The sequence below is a fragment of the Triticum aestivum genome, chromosome 3A (assembly GCF_018294505.1).
Source record: "Triticum aestivum cultivar Chinese Spring chromosome 3A, IWGSC CS RefSeq v2.1, whole genome shotgun sequence".
Lineage (NCBI taxonomy): Eukaryota > Viridiplantae > Streptophyta > Magnoliopsida > Poales > Poaceae > Triticum > Triticum aestivum.
In genome coordinates this window covers 65,366,872-65,391,550 of record NC_057800.1, presented here as the reverse complement: position 1 = coordinate 65,391,550, position 24,679 = coordinate 65,366,872, and the positions used below count along the sequence as shown (strand labels likewise).

The following is a 24,679-nucleotide window of genomic DNA, read 5'->3' as shown; positions in this document are numbered from 1 at the left end:
GTTCGGCGTATGGCTTTTAAATATACTATGAGGGATGATGATCTTTATCGCCGAACAGTTGATGATGTTCTTTTAAAGTGCTTGGATGAGGACCAAGCAAGAGTTGCTATGGGAGAGGTACATGAAGGCATTTGTGGTACTCACCAGTCGGCTCCCAAGATGAAATGGTTATTACGACGTGCTGGGTTTTATTGGCCGACCATGATTAATGATTGCTTCAGATATTATAAAGGGTGCGAAGCTTGTCAAAAATTTGGTGATATTCAATTGGCTCCCGCTGCTATGTTGCATCCTATTATCAAGCCGTGGCCTTTCAGAGGATGGGGTTTAGACTTTATTGGGCAAATCCATCCGTCTTCTTCAAAGGGGCATCGGTTCGTATTGGTGGCAACTGATTATTTCACTAAGTGGTCTGAAGCAGTACCTCTCAAGAACATGACGCATACGGAGGTAATTAAATTCATAACCGAGCACATTATTCATAGATTCGGTATTCCTCAAACGTTAACTACAGATCAAGGTTCATCTTTTATGTCACACCAAGTCAGAGAGTTTGCCGAATCTTATAACATAAAGTTGCTCAATTCCTCCCCATATTATGCCCAAGCTAATGGACAAGCTGAGTCTAGCAATAAAATTTTAATCAAGCTCATCAAGAAGAAGATTGAGGATAATCCAAGGAGATGGCATGACTTGTTGTCTGAGGCATTATGGGCACATAGAATCTCAAGGCATGGTGCTACGAAAGTGACTCCATATGAGCTAGTATATGGTCAGGAGGCTGTTTTACCAGTGGAAGTAAATTTGAATGCTTTGAGAATAGCCAAACAAAATGATTTATCGGCAATAGACTTCTATAACTTGATGATGGACAACATTGATGAGGTTGCTGATAAACGTTTGGCTGCTTTGAATGCCATAGAGAGAGATAAGTTGAGGGTGGCAAGGGCTTACAATAAGAAAGTCAAGTTGAAGAATTTTCAAGTTGGTGATCTCGTCTGGAAAGTGATTCTACCGATTGGTTCAAGAGATAGAAAATTCGGGAAGTGGTCTCCAAGTTGGGAAGGTCCTTTTAGGATTACAAGAGTTGTTCCCGGAAATTCATATTTGGTGGAATCAATACAAGGGGCATTTTTACCTCGAGCTCTCAATGGCAAATATTTGAAGAAGTACCACCCGAGTGTGTGGCAGGAAGCCTAAGTAGGCAATGGCCGATATACGATTATCGCCCTTAGCACAAACATGGCCGATACATAATTATCGCTCTGAGAAGAATAGATGGCCGATGGAGTATTGACATCGTCCTTAGAACAAACATGGTGCAAATTATTTTTCGGCATGCAAGCTTTGCCGAAAAACAGGGGGGCCTGTGTTGACACCTGATTTTGGCACAATGCAGAATGCAATGGAGATGGCCTCAAATGACAAAATATTCTAAATGAGAAATTTCACATTGCCGAGTGGAACAACTTTGATGTTTGGACCATAATCATTCGGCATCATATCAAAGACCAAAACTACACTTAGATTGTCATGTTTAGGTGTTCTGAGTGCTTTTTGGTCAAGTACGCCTCCAGGACAATCTCGGATGAAGGAATGCTCTACATGCATTGTCTTCGTCTCGTCGAATCGGTCGATTTTGATATAAAAATCATCTCAATCCGAGTTCGTATGCAAAAGTTAGAGCTATCTGGATGCAGCCCTGTCAAGAGGCGAAATATGACGCGGAAGACCAGACATGTCTTGGCAAGTGTCTGATGTAATGCGTGAGTGTTTTGGCCCAGATGGCCTCGAGTCGAAAAATGTTCAACACGAAAGTTTTTCGTCTCGTCAAAACGGTCAACTTTGCTTTTGGACACATTTTCATCCGAGGCCGTTTGCTGCCTCAAAAACCTTGCCGGGGAAAGCTTGCCGCCGTGAACAGTAACCTTGCCGGGGAAAGCTTGCCGCCGTGAACAGTAACCTTGCCGGGGAAAGCTTGCCGCCGTGAACAGTAACCTTGCCGGGGAAAGCTTGCCGCCGTGAACAGTAACCTTGCCGGGGAAAGCTTGCCGCTGTGAACAGTAACCTTGCCGGGGGAGAGCTTGCCGCCGTGAACAGTAACCTGCCGGGGAAAGCTTGCCGCCGTGAACAGTAACCTTGCCGGGAAAGTTTGCTGCCGTGAACAGTAGAAACTGTCGAGGCCAATCCGACCAGATGCTGAAGATGGGCTCAAATACTTATCTAGATGGCTTCGGATGAAGAAGTGTTCAACACGGGAGTTGTTCGTAACGTCGAAACGGTCAACTTTGCTTTTGGAGTCATCATCATCCGACGTAGTATACGACCTGCAGAGACGCTGCAAGAGTCGGACGGTCCAGTCAGCTACATGAACAAGTCCGACTCGAAATTAGAGATGACCCCGTGGAGTATTCAAGATGGCCTTATTTGGAAAAGTGATCAACATACGGATTGTTGGCCTCGTCGAAGCACACATAATTTATATTTGAACCGTCTCCATCGGAAGTCATATGCAGATTCCACAGCCCATGCAAGGAGCAAGACAGAAGATTGGACCAGATTCGGGCTGAATCCGAGTGGGACCAGAACTAGGATTCTAGGACGTGAATTGATGTAATTTTCTTGTAAGGAAAGCCTAGATAAATCCTTTGCTTGTACGAGAAGTCCAGCCGCCTCTTATATATGTTGGGGGCGACGGCCGATTGAACAACACACAATCGAACAAATCAATATACTACTTTTTCATATATGTTTATCTCTCCACCGTTTTTCTATCTCGTTCTTCGCTGTTCTTCGTGTTTGAGAGCTGCGAATCCCGAGGCTCTAGGGACGAGCGAATCGACCTAGGGCAGCCCATAGCCGCCGCACTCCCTGACGGGGTCCCTCCCGGGGGTGTGGGGTTTTCGGGTCTGCAAAAAGCGCTCGTCGACTATCTTGCGTATCGCGCTGTCGGTCGGGTCTCCTTCGACGTGAGCTGCGGTGCATCACCCCCGGCGTCGAGGGTACACGTGACGTGTTCGTGTGTCAACAGCTTCGTTCCAGCTGTAACTTGGAACTAATCATATACAGTAATAAAAAAGGCCTCAAAATGTTCAAAAAAAGAACATGCAATGTTGGACCCTCGCGGAGCGGCGCAGCGAAGCGCGCTGACGCTTAGTATAGACTACTTCCCACTATGACAAATGAACACGACAGCGGACGTTTTGTCATAATGGCACTGGGCCCTCTGTTTCAAAATTCTAAATGTAACCTAAACTGGCAAAAAGTCTTTACTTTTAAACAGAGTCACAATTGCACACAGTTTTTTTTGCTAAAGGTAACAAAAAAGACAATAATAATAATAATTAATAACACACGAGCAGCAGACTGTTTACAGAGTGACTTCACCTTGAAGAGACGACATTATTATCCTACTAGCAAACGACAGCTAGTATAGTTCACAAAGACAGACCCGTACTGCCCCATATACGGGTCTAAGAAGGCATCTAAGCCGCTACTGCCCGTACGGGTCTAAGGCGGCATCTAAGCCGCTAGCTAGTTTACGAGGACAGGCCCGTACTGCACGTACGGGCCTAAAAGGCGGCATCTAAGCCATGGTAGCAAGAGGCTACTTGCTGTACGTCCGAGCAAGACAGACACAGAAGGCAAGGATGGCAGCAATGAGGACGCCAAGAAGGCAAGCCCAGATGATGTGCAGCCACGCCTGGGCAGACAACAAAACAGGGCCAGAGATTAAGATAACGGCAAGGCCAATCAACCTGAGACCAACATCATCCAGAGCTTTCCACACAGCGAAGGGTGCCTGTGGCAAGTAGAGGGTCAAGTACCCCAGCGCCAGGTTCACCACTGCCAGGTAAGCTCCCAACATCAAGACAACTGGCAGCCTCGATGGGAAGCCGGCGGCCCAGATGGGTTTGTTATACATCCTGTAGGCCGAACCTGCTGTGATGGCAATGAAAGTAGCCGGTATGCAGATAACCACCATCCACGTCAAAGCACGGCTCACCTTGAACTTCTTGTTCTGGTCCCCAATCGTCAATGTTGAAGCTGAAGACGTCCCCGACATCATCGTTACCAGCTGAATAGCATGGGGTAGGGTCTTGTACCCCTTCAGGTTGACTTTCTGACCAGTGGATGCTGATGGTGCCATGATTCCAGGCAAAAGGTGCCTTCTTTCTTGATTTGGCACAGGACAACTCTTCAAAGTATGCTGTAGTGTATCCTGAAAAAAAAAACATAGTTCTGACATATAGAAATATTGTATATACATGGAATCTTATTGATGCAAAAACTGTAAATTATCTCTACACTTCTCTAAAAGGAGCGATCCATCACCAAACAATAATACTAGGACTGAGTATACATAATTCTACAAATTCTCTGCAGGTTCACGCCCAACCACAAAATATAAGAGAAATAGCTGGTCCTATTAAAATGAAGCCAGCTATAGTGTATCAGATAGCATTAGCTTAGCCCTCGTCAACACAGTATGGACCACATGGTTCCCGCAGAGTATCAGATTAAGCCCAAAACTGTGTGATCCAATAGATTGCAACTTGTTCTCAGTTCAAGTGGTTTTCATGAAAAGCCTGAAACCAGTACCATTCTGAACATATCAACCATGAATATAACCAAAGTAAGCTTTTAATGTGGGAGGGTCAGTCATGATCTGAACTAAACTAGACGGAACGAAATCAGGTACATACAACAGACCACGGCAGCTTACATTGTCAGAGTGGCCAGAGCATCAGCCACGGCAGCAGCAGACTCAGCCATATGCATTTCTTAATTATTAGGTGAGTTAGCCCCTTCATATACTTCAACAACATACCCACCTCCCCGGCGGCCTCCACCCAACTAAAACGTCTACAGCTCACCCCTGCGCGATTGTAGGAATTTCATAGGATTTCTGTGGGATTCCAATCCTTTACTTTTCCCTATGGTTTAACTCTGCTTCAAAGGGCAGGTGCTATCTAAATTCATATGGATTGGATTCCTATGCCTCAATTCCACAGGAATTTGACCAAACACTCCAACCTCTTTTTAGGAATAAGAACAGAGCCTTTGTTTTCCAATCATCTTGCAGTTTTCCTGTGACCAGCAATCCTCTGTTTTGCACTAGCAAATCCGTGAAATTCCCGTGTTTATCGTATTCACACGTTTCTACATCCTGCGATCCAAAAAAATCCCTAAGCCCGCCTGTGCTCCATACCAGAACCCTAACCTAAACAGCAGCTACCCTCTCCGGCGACTAGAGTATCACTACCGTTCGTATAGAGCGATAGGCGAGAAAAAGACACCTTTTTTTGCCGAATCGACACCTATCGCCGAGTCGACGCGACCTGAGCGCCATCATATCGGCGAGTTGCACAGGGAAGGAGAATGAACGAAGAGATGCGAGCGTACATCTGCTAGAAGAGGGTAGGGAGGGGGAGCATACCTTGATCTGTTGGCCTCCGCCTCGGATGGGCGCAAAGCAGACTCGCCGCGTCGACGAGAGAAGGGGGAGATCAGAGGGCGGCGGAGGCGGCGGCTATGCGGTGAGGATATGGAGCGAGTTGCGACGGGATTGGACCGGAAGGCTTTTTAACAGGCAGAAGTCTGGGATTTTTTTTTTGTAGGGGGTCTGGGATATATATTGACTGCCCCGTCTTCGATTGTGGCTTCTCCTTTTCATTATTTTCTTAGCAAGGTTGGTAGTTGGGCTGGTTCTCTGGCCCAGTAGTTTGTGTCAGGTCACCACTCCGACAACGGAAAAAAAAAACAAGGGAGCGTCTATATCGAGCCTAACCGAAAACTTCATGGACAACATTGTCTGCACGATTGTTGGATGATGCTACGCATCTAGCCATGCATGAGTAGAAGCAAGTGACTCACATCCGTCAGACCAAGTGTCGTCTGTCATCCGCAACTGTGCATGTGGACAGGGTGGGGGGCTCAGATATTTAGTGGGTTTGAACACCATCTTCGACCTGACGCTTGCGCTGTGTACGAGGCAGGCACCAGCTACCACCAGGAGCTACAATTGCTGGCGCATTCCTCATTGGTTTTTTGTCAGCTAGGTTGATTCTACAGCAAAGAAAAGGCCACGTTTAGATTTGTCAGTAATATGGCAATATAATGTGTACAGCATATGTTCTACAAACAAACAAGCAATGAGAAGTCCACATGGGTGCACACAGTAATCCTAATGAAGAGAACCCTATGGAATGACATGTTAGTCTAAAGTGTGACCCTTTCAGTTCAGTCAAATTGCCGTCAACGGATGACAAATATGTACCCTATGGAATAAAGAGCCCATTTAAAAAACAAAATGAGACAAAAAGACATGTACCCTTTTTTAGTTCGATCATTTGACTTCTTTACTTCTCCATTGGACCTGTGAGATGAGCTTCGCTCTGAGGGCTTCTTCTTAATAAAAGGAAAAAAAAAAGGGGATCAGCATGTTAATCATGCATAGTGGTATATAAAATGACTGGTGGTACACTTACAGATCTTGGGGTGAAGGATACAGTTTGAGGAACTTTGTGTTCAGGAGTAACAAGTTTTGGCCTGAGGATGTGGCAAAGATAAGGTCAGAATCATCTGCCAAATATGAAAGCAATATAAAATATGACAGCAATATAATACCCAGATCGTACATGTTATCTTTCATCAGGTCATCTCCAACAGCGTCGTAAAAGGTATCTGTGTCAGTAGCATCCTTAAAGGAGCAAAAGAAATCAGCGTTTTAAACTCATGGACCAATTAGAAGAGTTCAATATGTTAAATGAAGCTTTCAACACTCACAAAATTTCCAGAATCTTCGAAGTCATCATCTGTATCATTCTCAACTTTCACCCCTTCGGGAATACCAATCCAAACTTCAAGAACAACTTCAGGTCATAAAACTATAGAGCAGAAAAAAAAACTTTAATCCAAAGGAACAGGAAAGCCCTTACTCTCTCCAGGTGGTGGCTGTCCCTCACCATCAGCTTCTCCCCTGTTCACAGTGTCATCAGCAACATCATCTCCGTGTAGATCATCATCTTCCTGCAGATTGTTGCCATGAACTCCTTGTGGATTGGCATCATCCTCATCATCATCATCATCATTGTCATCACCATCATCCTTATCGTTATCATCATCATCCTCATCATCATCACTATCATCATCATCATCATCTTCAGCTCCGTGTGGATTGTTGACATTGGCATTGTTGCCACCAGCACCTTGAGGATTGTTGCCATTGGCATCATCATCATCATCAGCTCCTTGTGGGTTGTTGACATTGGCATTGTTGCCACCAGCACCTTGCGGATTGTTGACATTGGCATTGTCGCCACCAGCTCCTTGTAGATTGTTGACATTGGCATTGTTGCCACCAGCACCTTGAGGATTGTTGCCATTGGCATCATCATCATCATCCTCAGCCCCTTCTGGGTTGTTGACATTGGCATTGTTGCCACCAGCACCTTGCGGATTGTTGACATTGGCATTGTCGCCACCAGCTCCTTGCAGATTATTGCCATTGGCATTGTCGCCACCATTGTTGCCATTCCCAGGAGCATGATCTAAATAATGACAATAGATCACATCACCACTAGTATCAACTCTCAAACAATTTGAGAAATGTGAAGTTGGCAAAGAGATTATTACCGTTGGGAGCTCGAAAGAAGTTGTCATCAACAAGTTTTTTTTATCAGAATCATGACTTCCACGAAGCCGAGCACAAACCCCATCAGTGACGAATACTGCAGGAAATAAGATTCTTTCAAATTTTATCTCATCTAGTCTTAAATGCAAATCTGCCATATTACTAAAGCAATATAACAGAATGGTGAAGATTGAACAATTTAAGACTAGAAAGTTGATGATAATTCATCAGCAGCAAGGGTGCATCTTGATTTGCATTACGCATCAACTTCGGGCTACTACTCTTAGAACTTTGAGCAAAATGCAGAAGAATAGTAATGTCCAACCAATCAAGTTAAGGCTAAAATAAAAATACGTATCTCAAAATTACACACAAAATGCAAAAGGCAAGGCAATTACTCTTCCAATTGTCTAAATGTGTGAGGAAAGTGCAAACAAAAAACTGTATCTCAACCGAAATGTCAAATGTATCTCAACCGAAAAATAGAGAAATACTTTCTGCAGTTCGATAGCAGTAGCAGTACACACTACGTTATGAAAGAAAGGTTTACACCTTTATTTTTATGGAGCAAAATGATAATAGTTAAATTACTTCTACGTTTATGTACAGATGATATTAGCATTACATACAGGACAACTAATAAGAACAGAACACAATGTTTATGTCTTAGATGGGTAGATGACAGATTGTTCATGCCTTAATAGGTAGATGACAGATTCAGTTAGATGATATTTGCATTAGATACAGGACAACTAATAACAACAGAACACAATGTTTATGTACCAGCGACCCAAATTTATTCATGGTCAAGAATTCGGAAAAAAGAAGTCAGAATGATAAAAACACGAGATAAGCGAGAACGGCATGAATTAAACAGGGAGCTACTTACTACAACAAATTGCTGATCTGGGTGGTTTTTGGCAATGACATAAAAGGTCGCTCCATTTAAGGCGGTGCTGAGGACAACATTTATACAATAAATCACATAATGGAGCAGTCCTGCTATGAGCTGAAAAAAGGAAACGAAGAGAACTGTCGTTAAGTTACTCCTGCTGTGTAGTTGCTGCAATGTAACTAGATCAGAAATATACAAATATACGTACACGAATGTCACAGATTAAACATGCATGTGACCATCCCAGGGAACATAGCGCAAGCAAGCCAAGCATCTCCCAGCTCTCAGGAATATCAGGATGAAATCGTATCGCATAGAAAACATAACCCAGTGATAAAGTGACAAGGCTACTCAGTGCTGCCTTCATCAATAAAAAACATGTCAGGAAAATTAGGTGCAAAATGTGTGTAAACTCAAACAAAGTTGCATAGGTATATACCATTTTAAAGCTGTTGATAAATCCATAGACGATCATCAGGTATATGAAGTTGGAAGCTAGGACGATCGGATATGCGAGCACAAGCTCCATGCAGTCCTCCTTATCCATCACGACCATGGTAAAGAAGACCCAGACCATACTGTTGAGAACTGCAGCCCACATGGAAGATGTACTCACCACCCTGAGAGTTCTCTCCATAGATTTGGTACAAAACCAGACAACGAGAGGCAAAAATAGAAGGATCACAGATCCTCCAGCTGCTGCTGAAAGTACAGCGTTCTCCAGGACCTGATTCGATTGAGAAATTAATATGGACATAATACATACATACAAGGTATGGTATGTTGGCTAGCAATGGAACACCAACAGATGAAGCAATCATAATAATACTACAAATTGGAAAATACAAAGCAATTGGTACTGATCACCTCAAAGGTGAGCTACAACCTTATCCTGCATAAATACCAGCTACCTAATCCCTAATTAATCAGGTTACCTTGATAATTTTATATAGGTCGTGTGCATAACGGGATCCAAACAAATTCACACAGCAATTTCTCACGAATTCCCCAATCCTAGGCAGTGCATACACATTGTAGGTTAATCCCCCAAACCGAGAAAAACTAGTGGAAATTTAGTCCCCGTCCAACCCCAACCCCAACCCCAACCCGCCCCTCATGCATAGCCCAAACGATCCTCGCACCCCACCCCCACCCGCACCCCACCCCCAATGCGCTCTAACCTCGTCACGAAATTCAGGGAGAAAGGCCAAATCGCGGTCGAGAACAAGGACGGGGTTATCGAGAGACGGTACCGGGTGCTGGTGATGCGACGGGTCATGCGGCTGGTCTCCAGACCAGAACAACCGCAGAAGCGGAAGCGTGATCTCCATGGCCGCGGCGGCGGGGTCAGAAGGGTGGGAAATATGGAGCGCCTGCCGCCTGGGAGGCGAGAGCCGCGAGGCCAAACACAAATGAGCCCCGAGTAGGCACCGGTCTCTCTTGCATAAACCATAAACCCAGCCCCCCAGCTGATTTCAAAATAAAAAAACAAAAATAGGAAACGAAACCAGCTCGGGACATCCTAGTCCCGCATCCACCTTGGGATTTTGCTCCCTTCTCACTGACTACTGGGCCCCACAACTTGTGGGCCACGGCTGTCAGTCACTGTGGTTGCGAAGGTGCCCGGTTGCCTTCTTCTGCGACGCGTGGCACCGCCTGTGATTTTCATTGCCGCCGAGGGCATTCGTGGTATTTCGCAATTTGGCCCCTGCGTGGCGTGCTGTGTTGGTTGCTCGGTTCCGCGTAAGGGTCCCAATCGATGAGAGGCGTAGGGTTTCTCTTCCCAGCCGCCACGCCGCCGCCACAGCCTGACTGCCACTGCTTGCCATCTGCGCCGCTGGCGCCTCCCGTTAAATGCCACGAAAATAGTCAGATTGATGGATGGTAGAGCTGTTTGATCTGCCATCATTTAATTTCAGTGATTCTCCATTAGGAAATAATTTGGACTGGTTTGTACCAGGAACATAGCAGAATAGTTGGGACAGCTTCTCAGTTAGATGACTACCATTTTGTTCTGTCTTTCTTTGAAAATAATCAGCATTAGAAATCGAGGTAATATCAAATGGGTCATGCTTGGTGCATGTTTGTGCATGATCGAGGTAATATTGAATGGGAAGCGTGAAACCAGAGGGGATGTGTTACCATATATTTTCCCCAGTTGCCAATCCATAAGCCACTATTAAGTAGTTATTTTATGCATTTGATGTATTTCAACATGCTCTGCTTCTGGATGGGGGTCTATATAATGATAGTGTTGTTTTAAAGGTGAGAAGCCACCCCCATGTTTCAGTGGCTCACACCTGTCAGTACCCATTAGACAGAACTTATGCCAAAATAAGGAGCACAATGGGAGACCTCCAATCCAACCCTTTGTGCTGGCTGCTCCCCGGCCGTCTATGCGGGCAGGCAAAGACCACCAGCGTCAACACCAACAACGGCGACTTCCGGTTCTTCCTGTACTTCGACGACAGCATTCCACATCGTCGCTCTGATGTTTCTTTAGTGGATTTGTTCAACTCTGCAGTTTCAAACACATCTGTCTTCTAGGTTAACACAAAGCTGGGTGCGGCTCCGCTGCTCCTTGCTCTCCGACCCTCACGCCATGGACCTCAAGGTCTCCTTCCCCTCTCTCACCCCTCTGCTCCTCTCTGTTCGATTTGATTCGCTCATCTCCCCTTTCCCTGATGGGGTTTCCTCCCTCTCGCAGGAGCACAAAGGGTGGTGTGCGCACTGATTGAACATCACCAGCAAGTCCACGCCTTTGGCGTGAGGCCTACCTCAACTTCTGAACCACATCAGTTACCACTGCTGCTTGTGGATGGAAATATGAACACTGCCTTCCTTGTCCAGCAAAAAATAGTTGGCTGAACAAATGCACGAGGTAAAGAAAGCCAGCAGCAATCAGTATACTGTCGCATTATAACCAACAAAAGAATCATAACATCTGTATACCAGGAATCTTGTTTCCGCAATTAGCAACCTGTTAAGTTTGACAAACCTACATATAATTCATTCTTTAATCTATAGGATTGTTTGGTTCTGCTCAGGTGACGATGATGCCTTGAGTACATTTTACTCTTTAATATATATATAATCTTATTTAAAGATGCAAGCTGGGTGTGCTAGGCCGCTGCGCAAATTATTTGCTTCACTGAGTTATAAATGTTAGATTTTCACCGAGTCTATCATCTAATCTAATTATAACTTGCCAAGCAGCATGTTTAATTCCTTTCCTTTTCATGTAATTAACATGTGTACTTGTAGTGAATTAGCCTGTCAGTGTAGTGCTCTGTGTGTTGTTGCCAAGCTAGGATGCATTTATATCTGGTTTTTGCAAACTACATGGGGACTATTCTTGACTTTGCTTTTCTTTATTAACCACATGTTAGCAAATAACTCGGTACAGTGACTGATGCCAACCTAGCATACATGCGTGCTTACAGTCTTGGTGATCCATGCCAACTTAATGCAGTATGTGCTTTGCTTGTTGTTTCCAGCGACGCGGTTTTACTAGTTTTGATGTTGGATGCCCCCAAAATGCCCAGTTCAAAACTTTACTTGGTTTGCTTCTTGAATCGATGTCTACATATTTGTAACATGTTCCATCTCTGTGTCCTGCAGAAGCAGCAGCCCGAGACGTTGATTGGCGCCCGCGCGGCTGGCGGGTAGGGGCACTTTTGTGCTTGTCGAGTGGCCGCGACGAAGATGCTTGAGGTCAAGACCAAGCCTGCCTTCTCCACAAACGCGCGCTGGCAGAGGAGCCTCTGTGCTCACCTGCTCGGGTGACGACGCGGCCATGAGGTTTTGCACGAGGAGAGAGCTGGCTGCGGCTTGGAGACCTCCAAGGCTGGCAGGACCCCTTTGTGCTGGCGTGTTGAAGTCTTCATTTTAAACGCAGAGTTCTCTTTCAGGTTAACACTGACCACAACCATTAGAGAGATGAAGAAGCTGGTGGTGGCCGTGAGGGCGGTGGGTTTCGCTTCAATTGTTTATGTGAAACCATTGGTGGCCATCCCATGACTTGAGGCCTGATATAGTAACTATTTGAGCATGGTTCTGCTACTATATGAGCTATAGTAGATCAAAAGGTATGGTTCTTGGTCATCATGCTAGGATTTGCTTTCAGAGTGTATATTTCCTCTATATGTGTTTTTATTTTGTCATGATTGGATAAGAACAGATGCTCTAAACTTGTTATTTATTACCATTGAGGTTATCTTTAGTTAAGCATGTTAAATTTGATCCTGTATAGCTGTGCTTGTTTGTTTCATTTTATTTTTAGAGCTTGTACATGCTGTGAATCGTGTCTTGCTGTGATCATGATATGTTTCTACTTTAGCGTAGTTTGACTGATAAACATACACTATTCTTGATCTTTTAACAAGTGTTTATGTTGATGATAAGTGTTTACCAAGTAGTTTGTCATACTTGATTCATTCCCATGTGTTTATGCCCTGATCAACTCCGTACCATCTCTCTAATGGTTGTGGTCGGGCCATAGTTGTTATCATGAGTGCAGGATCTGTGATCAACATTGTGATCCTATAGTAGTGTAGGTTTCATAATATTGTGGTTTAATTCTGGCATAAGTTCATGTCCTTATAAGTCTATAAGATTAACAGATGCTACACTTGGTCTGGTTATGTGATTGCTTTCTGTTCATTTTTCGATAGGGCTTTGTTTTTAGTTATGGAAATAAGTTATGCTATTGTCTTCTCCATGATATTTGAGGCATAATTCTTTTACCAAGTCATGTGTAGATGCTGTGCAATGTGTACTTCGTAGATGATGAGGGCTGCTCTTTTCTTGAATAGATTCCAGAACGTAGCTACTGTTTTTAATTCTGGTTGCGCGTTACTGCTATCATTGGTTACTGTTCTGAAGCTCGTGTGTACATGCTGTGCAGTTTCACCATTGTAAAGTTCCTATCACCACGCGTATGTGAGGATTTACCTTTCCCATTTTAATAACCAGCAAGTATCCTAATGTCTACCTACAGTGGAGTTTTTTTGCTCTGCAGTGACAAATGAGAAGCACAGCTATAGCTTTTGGGGTGCAGGCTCTTGGTAAAATATTATAATCAACTGTTATGCTCAAAATGTTATAATCAGCCTTTATCCGGAACTTTCTATTTGAGTTCCTACACTATGGTACAAAGTAAAAACTGCAATCGATCTATTTCATCAAATTCATTTGTCGCCATCTGATTTTGCTGTTTTGAACTTTGTAATGTGGTTACCTGTAGCCTTTAGAATCTACCAGCATGGTAGAATCATAGGTTGGTCTTTGCCAAACAATCGTAGGTGTAAAGTTATGGGGTCTTTGCAGTGTGGTTACATGGTATGCGGTTACGTAACCTTTAGATTCTACCAGCATGTGAATTCCTGGTTCTTTGGATTCTTTGCAATCAGAATGCTGTAACTTTGTAATTGATTTGGGTTTCTGATGTAAAGAAGCTCATTGAGAGTTCACAAGGGCAGAATGTGTACCCAGTTGATCAACAAATGCTCATATACCAAGGGTCAGTTCTTAACGATGAGACTACGTTGGAGGAAAACAAAGTTGTTGAAAACAACTTTCTTGTGATTAATGCTTAGACAGGTACGCATCCTGCTTGATACTAGTTTATATGTCATAAAATTGTGGAATAGCATAGCGATGCGTAGAATGATAAAAAATCATAACAATACCTTGTGCATCGGAAGTATTTGTTTCGGATATCAAGATCTTGACCTCTCAGAACGTAATGAACTTCAGTGTCTATTGGAATTGTCTTAAAAGGTGTAGGTGTTTCTATTGCTGATCCTAGTTTTTTTATAAACTTCGTTTTAGTATGGCTACAGCCTAGAGTTGCTTCAGGACTGTTTCTACTAACTGATCATAAGATAGATGATTGTTATTATTGCTTCTGACTCTCGACCTTTCACAGAATAAGGGCTCATCAAGTGCAGCTCCAGCTAAATCCAAGGATCCCTCAAATCAGGTGAGTTGGAACTTGATTAGACTGATATGGGTTACTCACCACTAATGTCTCTTTATGTTCTTTTGGGGCAAAAAAATCTTTCACCCGTTCCATATATCCAAAACTTTGTCATGATTCTTTGGGAGTTATTTGCGGACAGTACCTTTTGCCATATTTTTTCACTGAAACTATGATGGTACTGGTTAAGTTCGTTGTTTCTTTAATTGGCAGAGATAGTTAAGCTCTGAGCCAACTATATTAGTTGAAATAGAATGGCAGATTTTACGAAGTTCACAACTATGAGCTCCTGACTCAACGTATTTTTGTCATCTGTTTGTGTTTTTTTTTCTGGTTAAGTCAAATTTCTCATTTCCTCACAATATATATATATATATATATATATATATATGACTTGCACTTATGTGTTTCTATTGGTGAGATTCTACTTTTTGACCTGCATTTATTACGCAGGCACCCCCTACTCAGACGGTGCCTGCTACTCCTGCCTCTCAAGCACCAGCCACACCAGCACCTCAAGCAGTGGCTGCGCCATCACCTATGTGAGTTTTACTCTTATTAAAAAAAACTGATTTGATCTTTTTCAGGTGTATTCTGTTGTGTTCAGATTTTTTTGGTCTCTTTAAAGATATTTTTTGTATATAAAATACCGCTTTGCCATTTTAAATGACATGCCATGAGATGCACAAGTCTGTATTTCTTTCTTTTTTATCAGTCACTGAAGATGTGATATTTTAATATCTTGGTATAGTTCCTTTTTAACTTCAGCAGGAGAGTCTCAAAAGGTTGTTAGTAAATAATAGCTTCCTATCATTGATTTGTAATTTTGTATTATTATTATTATGCTATATGGCTAGTGGTTGTTGGCAGATAGGTAACCCTATCCTTACCTTTACTGACGTAGTGTACCTGTCAGTGCTCCTGGTACAGCTGCCACCGCCTCCCCAGCTCCTGCTGTTGCTGTCTCGTGAGTTGATTTATGTTCTTTATTTCATCTTATTTTGATTTGTAATCTCATAAAATGCATTTCCTATTTCAAGAAGTTATATTACTTCCTCTTAACCCATTTGACATGATCTTTACTACCATCATTTGTACAGCACTGAAGCAGAAACTTATGGTCAGGCTGCTTCAAACCTTGTTGCGGGAGGCGCCCTAGAGGCAACAATTCAGTCAATTCTTGAAATGGGCGGTGGACATGGGACAGAGACACTGAATTGCTGCTCGTGATAGTGGCGCTTTTGCATGGGAGATCATTCCGGTCATTTTCTATCTCTTTGCCATATTAGCAACCATTCCTTTATTTGTTTTCTTAATGCCCTCTGTCCTATCTACCAGGTTGAAGTTCCTGTTGGCAGAGGAAAACCACCGGTACTTGTTGAAAAAGACAAGAGCCTAGAGCCCTAGACAGGGTAATTTTTTTCAAACACAAAAGCTGGAAACAATGAACTATAGGGCTATCCCATGTTTTTTGTTAGCAGTGTCTGTAAATCCTTTTAAAACAACCAAATTATTCTGTAAAAAACAAATTATGTCTGTCTCCATTCTGTATCAAGTGTTTTCATGCATTCTGTAGCGAAATATAAAATGTACCAGGCTCAAGAAATATTAGGCAGTACACACTCTGTTATTGGCAAAGTTGCTGATAGTTTGTCTTGTAGTTAATTAAAACAAGGAAAGTATGTCATTTATTCTGTATAACCTTTTTATGTTATACTACTACTATGTAATATGAGCATTTTATGCCTCTTAGTTTGACCCAGCGAAACTGAGGAAGCTCCGCCCAAGTTTCAAGGAGAACACTGGTACCGTTACTGCTGGGAATGCTTCTAGTATAAGGTGCTCGTCTTTTTTATTAGATCTTAGCCTTGTGGAGTACTTCTGCAGTATATGGTTCCTGGACCACTGATGTCAGCGGCACATATTCTAAAATATGTGTTCTTCTTTCTTTCTTTTGACTCCTAAGATTATGTTCCATACAGTGCTTTGAACTTGATTAGTTTTCTTGCTGTCCTCTGTACTGCATTTAACTCTTGTTTGTTGTTGCAAATTGCTTGTCCTGTTTAATATTTATGTATTGTCTTCTTGGTATGTTTTTACAATCCAGCTAATAGTAAATGTTAGTATGTTGCTTGGTATTTCTAGCAGGAGTTTTGTAAATATGCAAAATAAAAAATGTTGAGGTTCTTATGTATATAATCCATTGCTGGTGAATGGCGAAGACAAGCTGAACCTCAGACCCTCTTTTCATCGTACTTTTTACTTGTTCTCTTTGTTCATCGACTGCCAGTATCCAATGTACTTGCACGGAATTTCCTGGTGTGTTTGTCTATGAACTGAATATGTGGTGCTTATATGTTTGTTTTACATGGAGCAGTACCCTGCCATACTACAGATTTGCATGTTTGTCCGCTTGTTTAACATGACCAACAAGATATTACAGTATATATTTCTGAAGCATTGTTTCTGGTCTTGCAGAAAATGTGGCCTCCCTCCTGAGGCTTCGTTCGTTTAAACCCACCCCAAACTGCAGGGATTTCATCGGGTTTTGACCCACGTCTCCCCCCGCGTGGAAGAAAACCTCTCGTATCGAAAGAAAAAAGAGGAGAGGGCGAGAGCAGCATGGTGCGGAGCGGGCGATCTCTCTCCTCCACTGAAGACCGGCTGCTGCACCATCCTTCTACCGGTGACAAGGGCCGTCTTGCCGGCGAGGCTCCACAGCTCCTCTCTACTTGCTCTACATAGTTAAAACCTTTTTGTCAGTGTCATTAGCAGTGCACATATATGCTATTTATTTGTCCCTGAGATTCAGTAAAACTGTATTTCTTGGAGCAACTGGCCTATCCATAAGGCTACACGGGAATAATTTGTGTAAAGAATAGGACAGGGAACTGCCTATAAGCATGACAAATACATGTCAAACAAATCTACAATATTGTAACCCAATCTCAATCTGTCCACAGATGTGATACTTGCTTTAAGAGTTAAGACCGATCATCAGAATTTCTAAAAAAGTTTAGTGAGCGGTTCAAAATTATATTATGTCGTGAATATATTTATACCATTCCTCGCAAAAAGAATATATTTATACCATAACCATCATAACTGATAAAATAAGATTAGTGGATGAGATGAGTGCTTACTCGAATACGCATCGAACAAATCCCTCACTGGGCAGCAGAAAGGCAAATTTGTTGATTGTTGCTCAATTCTTTTATCAGCTCCATTCCAGAATTCGGCAAAGAAGAGTTCTCACGAGCAAAATGACCCCGTAGCCTCATTTGAGATATCACTGCTCGCCAAAAGTTTGACATGACAGCAGGTTGCGCAGAAGCAATGGTGGTAGCGGCGGTATGTAGCTGTTGTCATTCCACAAATAATACCAAGCTTGTATATGTGTCCCTAACACAAGCAAAGAGATGGAATATTAAGTAGACTTGTTAGGACAGCCTAAAATGATAAAAGCTAACTGGCCTAATAATTAATCTATAGGTGATGAAAAGAAGCAGGAGGTGGAAAATTCGACATATTTGTACGAACAATCGAGAAAGGCAAAAGCCAACTATTCAAAAGTACAATATTTAGAGACAAATACACTTATGGTCATTGAAGTTGAGGTCAAAACACACTACGGTCACTGGACTTTAGAATACGCTTAATACGGCCATTGAATAGAGTTGTGGTTATTATACGGTCACTGACTCACCGTAGAGCTACGTATTTTGTTCAATTGACTGGTTAAATAGTCTCCCTGCTCTATGGGGTCCCACCTAGGAAAATAATTGGTGCAAGAGTGGGATTCGACCTCGGCCACATGGTAATAAACCTCACGCGCTAGCCAACTAGGCCGCCCTCGTTTTAATCCATTATATCGAGGATTCCTTTTTTATACTCCCTCCATCTCAAAATAAATGTCTCAACTTTGTACTAACTTTGATTGAGACACTTAACTTGGGATATTTATTTTGAGACGAAAGGAGTAGTATACATAAGCTACTATCCTATCGCCTCAAAATAAAAGCTACTACTATGCTACGTTTTGACATAATTCGTCTTTGTAATTTTTATCACCCTTGCCATGTGGTCATAAGGTTTTTTTTTGAACATCAGTACAGACACAAGCGCTCATATACACGCGCATACACTCACCTTATGAACGCGCACACCCTACCCCTATGAGTATTTTCGAAAGGCTGAGCCGACATATCATCTTGAGATTTACAAAGTCATCGTAGGCGTCTCGTCGTCGACGGGAACATCTCCTTCCACTGAATGCGCATCGCTGGAAATCCTGAAATAAATCCAGAAATAAATGCGAGCACCAAGATTTGGACCGACTGCTAGTGCCTGCATGTTGTGTTTTTTTCTTTTGTGTTGTGTGTGCGCGCACATGTTATCTGGGAATTTTTTTTTAGAGTCTGTTTTTTTGTTTCTATTGTGTGTGTATATGGTCTGTGTGCGTGTTAGTGTGTTCCTGCGTGTGTGCGGCCTCTGCGTGATGCTCCATGGAGGCGGGACCAGCATGGCCTGCTCACTGCCTGCTACGGCCAACACACTCCCGCTTGACATGCTGGCAAAAACGATAAATTTAACCCGTAGATGAAAAAAATTCATAAAATGAACTGCTGACGAAAAAATTTCACCTAACTAAACTTTTTGAGTAGCGCCCAACACCTAGACGTCACACTACACTATACAGCGTCTAACTGACAGAAACTACACATCTAATCAACATCGTACCTCAGACGGCTTAAAAATTACTTAAGTCAATATGTAACCCCTAGCGCCTGCACACTCGACTCAGATACTGCAATCGATCGATTGGAGTTGGACGTGGCGCTCTATGTTGCCTTGTAGCGTTATTAAGCCAGCACGTATACTATCAACAAACGGCACATGGTTGGAGCTAAACTATCATCAAGGCGTCCTTAAACGCATGCACTTTTCAGGGGAGCACATGCGCTGCAACATCATCAGGATAATTAGTCCGAACATAGTGACGGCACATGGCGAGGCAGTCAACAAATACTAGTCAAACCCACGAGATCTATGTTGACACCTGATTTTGGCAAGATACAAAGTGGAAGGGTTTTCAACATGAGAAAGTTTCACATCGTCGAGTGGAACAATTTTGATGTTTAGTCTATCGCCATTCGACCTCATCTCAGTGGCTGAAGCTGTACTCCGAGTGACAAAATTTAGTGTTCTGAGTACTTTTCGGCCGATTACGCCCTCAATATGACCTCAGATGAAGGAGTACTCTAAAGAAATGGTCTTCGTCTCATCGAGGCGATTGATTTTCATATATAAGTCATCTCAATTCGAGTTCGTTGCAAAAGTTATAGTCAATATGGTGTGGACCAGCTAGGAATCAAAATATTACGCTGGACATCAGACACATGTTGATGGGTGTCTGGTACAATGCGTGAGCAATTAGCCATTGAAGCTGACCTCGGATCTAAAAGTCTTCAACATGAAAGTTTTTCGTCTCGTCAAGCCGATCGATTTTCATATATAAATTGTCTCGATCCAAGTTAGTATGCGACCTGGGGAGGCAAGACAGGATCAGGCTGTGTTTTCAGTCGGAAATCCAAGTGAAAAAGTTTACCATCCGAGTGAAAACTTACCGGTCGAGTGAAAATTTACTGATGGAGTGAAAATTTGCTGACTGGATGAACTTATTATTATCCGAGTAAAAATATAGTCATCCGAGTGAAATTGTCCTCCAGGTGAAAATATTTCGAGTGAAAAGATTACCATCGGAACGAAAACTTGCCGATCGAGTAAGATATTGCCTTCCGAGTGGAAATATAGTCATCCGAGTGGAAATATAGTCATCCGAGTGAAAGATTGTCTTCCGAGTGAAAAAGTCCAGTCGGACGGTCCGAGTGAAAGTCTCTAATATCCGAGTGGATGAGCTCGAATCCGAGTGAAACTGAACATGTGCCCGAAAGTTTATCAAAATGACTTCGGATGAAGAAGTGTTCAATACAGAAGTTGTGCGTATCATCAAGACGGTAAACTTTGGTTTTGGAGTCATCATCATCAGAGATAGTATATGGCCTGCAAATTCACTACGAGACTCGGATAATCCAGTCTACTGCAGGACCGAGTCCGACTGGAAGGTAAAGATGACCTCAAGAAGTATTCAAGATGGTCTTATTTGAAAAAGTGATCAACATGAGAGTTGTTCGTATCATCGAGGCGCACAAGTCTGATATTTGGGCCGTCTTGATCGGAGATCATATGCAAGCTCAACGGCCCGCGCAAGGAGGAGGACAGAAGTTGGGCCAAATTCAGACTGAATCCGAGTTGGAATAGAACTAGGACTCTAGGACGTGAATTGATGTAATTTTTCGTGTAAGGAAAGCCTAGATGAATCCTTTACTTGTACGGGAAGTCCAGCTGCCTCTTATATATGTTGGGGGTGACGGCCGATTGAACAACACACAATCGAACAAATCTATATACTACTTTTCCAATTTACGTTTTATCTCTCCACCATTTTCTCTCTCGTTCTTCGCCGTTCTTCATGTTTGAGAGCCGCGAATCCCGAGGCTCTAGGGGCGAGCGAATCGACCTAGGGGTTTTCGGGTCTGCAAAAGCGCCCGCCGACTATCTTGCGTATCGCGCTATTGGTCGGGTCTCCTTCGACGTGAGCTGCGGTGCATCACCCCCGGCGTCGAGGGTACACGTGACGTGTTCGTGTATCAACACACTTTTTGGTGACTCCGTTGGGGAACGAAGATCAATCATCATCATCCACCATGTCCGATCTTCCCAAGCCATCTGAGGTAGACGCCGGTAACATCATTAAGCCTAGTCTTGATGAGATATCGGCCGATCATCGCCAAGTCTATGAGGAGTACAAGAAGGCACGTGAAGAGAAGGATTTGCAGGAGTTCCTTGCAAAATTCAAAAAGGATCGCCAAGGCAACATCACTCCGATTGAAGAAATCAAGTTCCCTCCTCTTCAAGCCGAGCAGGTTAAACCTTCTGTGAGTACTACCTTTTCTCCTGAGCAGTGGGCTGAGATTGAGAGTCGTATTGCCGATGGTAACAATCTAGTCTATCAAACTTTCATAGAAAATACTAATGCTCAGAAGAATATATCTCAATCGTCTAGTGGTAATGATGGTGTAGCTGCTAGTGTGCAAAACCCTAATCTGGCTTTACCTATTTCATCGGCGCCTCCCGTGCCGATGGCTTATTATCCTACACAAACAAATCATATTGTGGCTACACCCATTAATCCTATTATGAGCATGCCAGGTTCGGTGGCAACACCGAACCAAACCCTACCTACAGCTACAACCACTCGACCACTAGCAAATTATGGATCGACATACATGCCACAATTCCTACCTACAGCTAGTAACCCTACTCCTCCTATGTCACTGCCACAAGCTTCATCGTCCACTATGGATGATGGTCTAGCTAATATTAGAGAGGAGATGGCTAAGATGCTTCGAGAAAATTTTGGAGTTGAGTTACCTCGGAATCGGATTTACCAAAAGCCGTACCCCGAGTACTTTGATGCCATCCAGTGCCCTCCGGGATATAAGATTCCAGATTTTGTTAAGTTCAATGGAGAGGGCACAAAAACTGGGAGCATGTTAGTCAATACTTGGCACAATTAGGTGAAGCAGGCTCACTAAATGAGTTGAAAGTGCGTTTATTTCCTTTATCATTAACTGGTACCGCATTTTCATGGTTTTCTTCTTTACCACATGGTTCCATTCGAGTTTGGTCGTAGCTAGAGCAGAAATTTCATGATCACTTTTATAGCGGCGACAATGAACTCAAGTTGTCACATCTAACATCGGTTAAACAGAAGCATGATGAATCGGTCTTCGATTACATCAAGAGACTCAGAGAAACGAAGAACCAGTGTTTTAGTTTGGTGATAACCGAGAGAGACTTGGCGGACCTAGTGCTGAGTGGTTTGAGAACTCCCATTAGAGAAAAGCTAGAAGGTTATGAGTTCTTAAATATCAATCAAGTCTTACAAAGGGCTTTGGCTCAGGAAAGCCGAAGCAAAGATCTCAAAGAAGTGCATAGATACAAAGCTGATCGTCCAAAGATGAATATGGTGGAATGTGATAGTGATCACTCGGACGATGAGGGTGATGTTTTTTCTACTGAATTTGTTTGGCCATCTAAGGCCAAACCCTTTACTTGCAATGATCTGAAACCGATTCATAAGAATCATGATGAAGAGATGAAGTTTACTTTTAACATTGCTAAGTGTGATAGAATATTTGATACTTTGCTGCAGGCCAAGATTATTAGAATATCTCATACTTTACCACCGTTTGAAGAGCTAAAACGGCGTGCTTATTGCAAGTATCATAATTCTTTTTCTCATGCTACTAACGATTGCAATGTTTTTCGACGACAGATACAATCGGCCATTAATGACGGACGATTGAACTTTTCTGAGATGCAAGTTGATAAACAGCCTTTTCCAATGAATACCATGGATTTGAAGGGGAAGAAGCTACTCATTCGTCCGGAGGTAGCCGAATCTGCTAATAAAGCTAATGTCATTGTTGGTGAGTCCAGGAAAGACAAGGAGGACAACAAGGTCTTGGGGAGACAGGTTGTGCTTGGTAAGCAACCCGATGGCAAGGAAGTGATCAAAATCACCATCAAGAATCCTACACTCGGGGGGGGGGGCAACTACAAGTGCAAGAAAATGCTCGTGTGAGATTTGTCAAGCCCAAGAGTCCATAAGTTGGCAAGTGGAAAAGGAATGAAGTTAAAGTACAGCGCAAGCGGATCAAACCAACTTTTGATATGTTGCTGTCCAAATATGCCAATCAGTCGGCTGGTTCCAGCTCTAACCGGCCATCATACTTGAAGCGACCAAGGTCACCATCAGATGATATGTTCAGTCAGTATATGAAACCGAGTGGACCAAAGGCGCTATTTGCAGAAGAGCAGAGGCAAACTGTTTGGGACCGACTTGAATAATCATATAATGGCCGACTAAACATCGGTAACTATCGGTCGGCTCGTCAAAACATGCGACCGAATGGAAATTATCCGAGTGTAAGAATGCACCCAGGTGGAAGCTATCCGAGTGAAAAAATGTGGCCAAGTAGATTCCATCAGAGTGGATTCCATCCGAGTGAATTCCATCCGAGTGAATTCCATCAGAGTAAAAAGGTGCGCCCGAGTGGAAATTTCATGCATTTGGAAAGTCGAAAAGAATGGCGTGTTAAATCACCAAGTGTTGCAGCGGTTGAGTCAGGAAAAGGCAAGGAGAAAATGGATGCCGACTCACTTATCTTGGGCACCGAAACATTCGCCATACAGCAGCCGATTGTGCATAGCAATCCGACTGAGCCGATACTTGCTATCGCGCCAAAGCACTCGGCTAATGACCATGAAGCAAGCACCAGCCAAGTAAAAATGAGAGATCCTAAATACACTCAGCCAAAGTGGTGTCCTCCAGGGCTAACAAAGACACAAAAAAGGAAACTATAGAGGTTAAGGAGTCAAGAGATGGCAGAACAAGAGGCCGAGAAGCAAAGGGATAAGTTGTTCAATGACACTCGGCCTGTGGTACCTACAAAACAAGTGTGGAGTCCCAAACAAATACAAGATGCAGTGGCTTCTACACCTATCACTGCAGCACCTACACTACCAAAAGAGGACGACGCAATCATTGCATCGTCTATGTTACCTATTGCTTCCTCTTCACTCAGACAAATTTCAGAATCGATGGATGCACTCGAGGAGGAGGCTGATATGTTGGACTATGAGTCTATGCCGGTTCATGAAGGTATGGATATCAATATGGTGTATAACTTACCTGTTGAGTTTCGTGCTGTAGATAAGGAAGGGGAGGTGGCTCAGATGGATTTTGGCCCTAAAAACGCAATATCCGAGAAGCCAAAAGAACCAGTAACGCATCTGAAACCATTATATCTCAGAGGTCATATCAATGGGTTGCCACTCACTCGGATGCTTGTTGATGGTGGCGCTGTGGTAAATCTTATGCCCTATTCGGTCTTCAAGAAATTGGGTTTGCCTGATGAAGAATTGATCAAGACCAATATGGTGCTCAACTGATTTGAAGGCAAAGAGAAAACTGAAGCCAAAGGTGTAATGTATGTGGAGCTTACAGTCGGAAGCAAAACTTTGGCTAATGCATTCTTTG

The 24,679-nt window shown here is 43.1% G+C and overlaps 2 protein-coding genes and 1 pseudogene across 2 annotated transcripts; 1 reads left to right on the top strand and 2 right to left on the bottom strand.

Moving 5' to 3' along the window:
* Window positions 1–3,322: 3,322 nt before the first annotated feature.
* LOC123056791 (aspartate and glycine-rich protein-like) lies at window positions 3,323–7,665 on the bottom strand. The gene is made up of 7 exons (XM_044480062.1): window positions 6,942–7,665; window positions 6,790–6,863; window positions 6,642–6,703; window positions 6,492–6,552; window positions 6,335–6,411; window positions 5,878–6,069; window positions 3,323–4,222 (listed from the first exon to the last, which is right to left on the bottom strand). The coding sequence occupies exons 1-6, from the start codon at window positions 7,663–7,665 to the stop codon at window positions 5,946–5,948; spliced, it is 1,122 nt and encodes a 373-aa protein (XP_044335997.1). The 3' UTR covers window positions 3,323–4,222; window positions 5,878–5,945.
* Window positions 7,334–10,360, bottom strand: LOC123056790 (uncharacterized). Its single transcript, XM_044480060.1, has 7 exons — window positions 10,163–10,360; window positions 9,785–10,000; window positions 8,971–9,258; window positions 8,740–8,892; window positions 8,526–8,645; window positions 7,639–7,733; window positions 7,334–7,553 (listed from the first exon to the last, which is right to left on the bottom strand). The coding sequence occupies exons 1-6, from the start codon at window positions 10,358–10,360 to the stop codon at window positions 7,665–7,667; spliced, it is 1,044 nt and encodes a 347-aa protein (XP_044335995.1). The 3' UTR covers window positions 7,334–7,553; window positions 7,639–7,664.
* A 517-nt stretch (window positions 10,361–10,877) lies between these two features.
* Window positions 10,878–17,548, top strand: LOC123056789 (uncharacterized; annotated as a pseudogene).
* The last annotated feature ends 7,131 nt before the right edge of the window (window positions 17,549–24,679 follow it).

What these genes read in the sequence shown, in the direction of transcription:
- LOC123056791 (XM_044480062.1), bottom strand. Translation starts at nt 7,665, where the DNA reads ATGACAACTTCTTTCGAGCTCCCAACGGTAATAATCTCTTTGCCAACT. An exon ending in TCGAAGATTCTGGAAATTTT is followed by an intron (nt 6,704 to 6,789) that starts GTGAGTGTTGAA and finishes TGCTCCTTTAAG; the next exon opens with GATGCTACTGACACAGATAC. An exon ending in GACCTGATGAAAGATAACAT is followed by an intron (nt 6,553 to 6,641) that starts GTACGATCTGGG and finishes CCACATCCTCAG; the next exon opens with GCCAAAACTTGTTACTCCTG.
- LOC123056790 (XM_044480060.1), bottom strand. Translation starts at nt 10,360, where the DNA reads ATGGCAAGCAGTGGCAGTCAGGCTGTGGCGGCGGCGTGGCGGCTGGGA. An exon ending in CGTCGCATCACCAGCACCCG is followed by an intron (nt 9,259 to 9,784) that starts GTACCGTCTCTC and finishes CAATCGAATCAG; the next exon opens with GTCCTGGAGAACGCTGTACT. An exon ending in GTTTAATCTGTGACATTCGT is followed by an intron (nt 8,646 to 8,739) that starts GTACGTATATTT and finishes TCCTTTTTTCAG; the next exon opens with CTCATAGCAGGACTGCTCCA.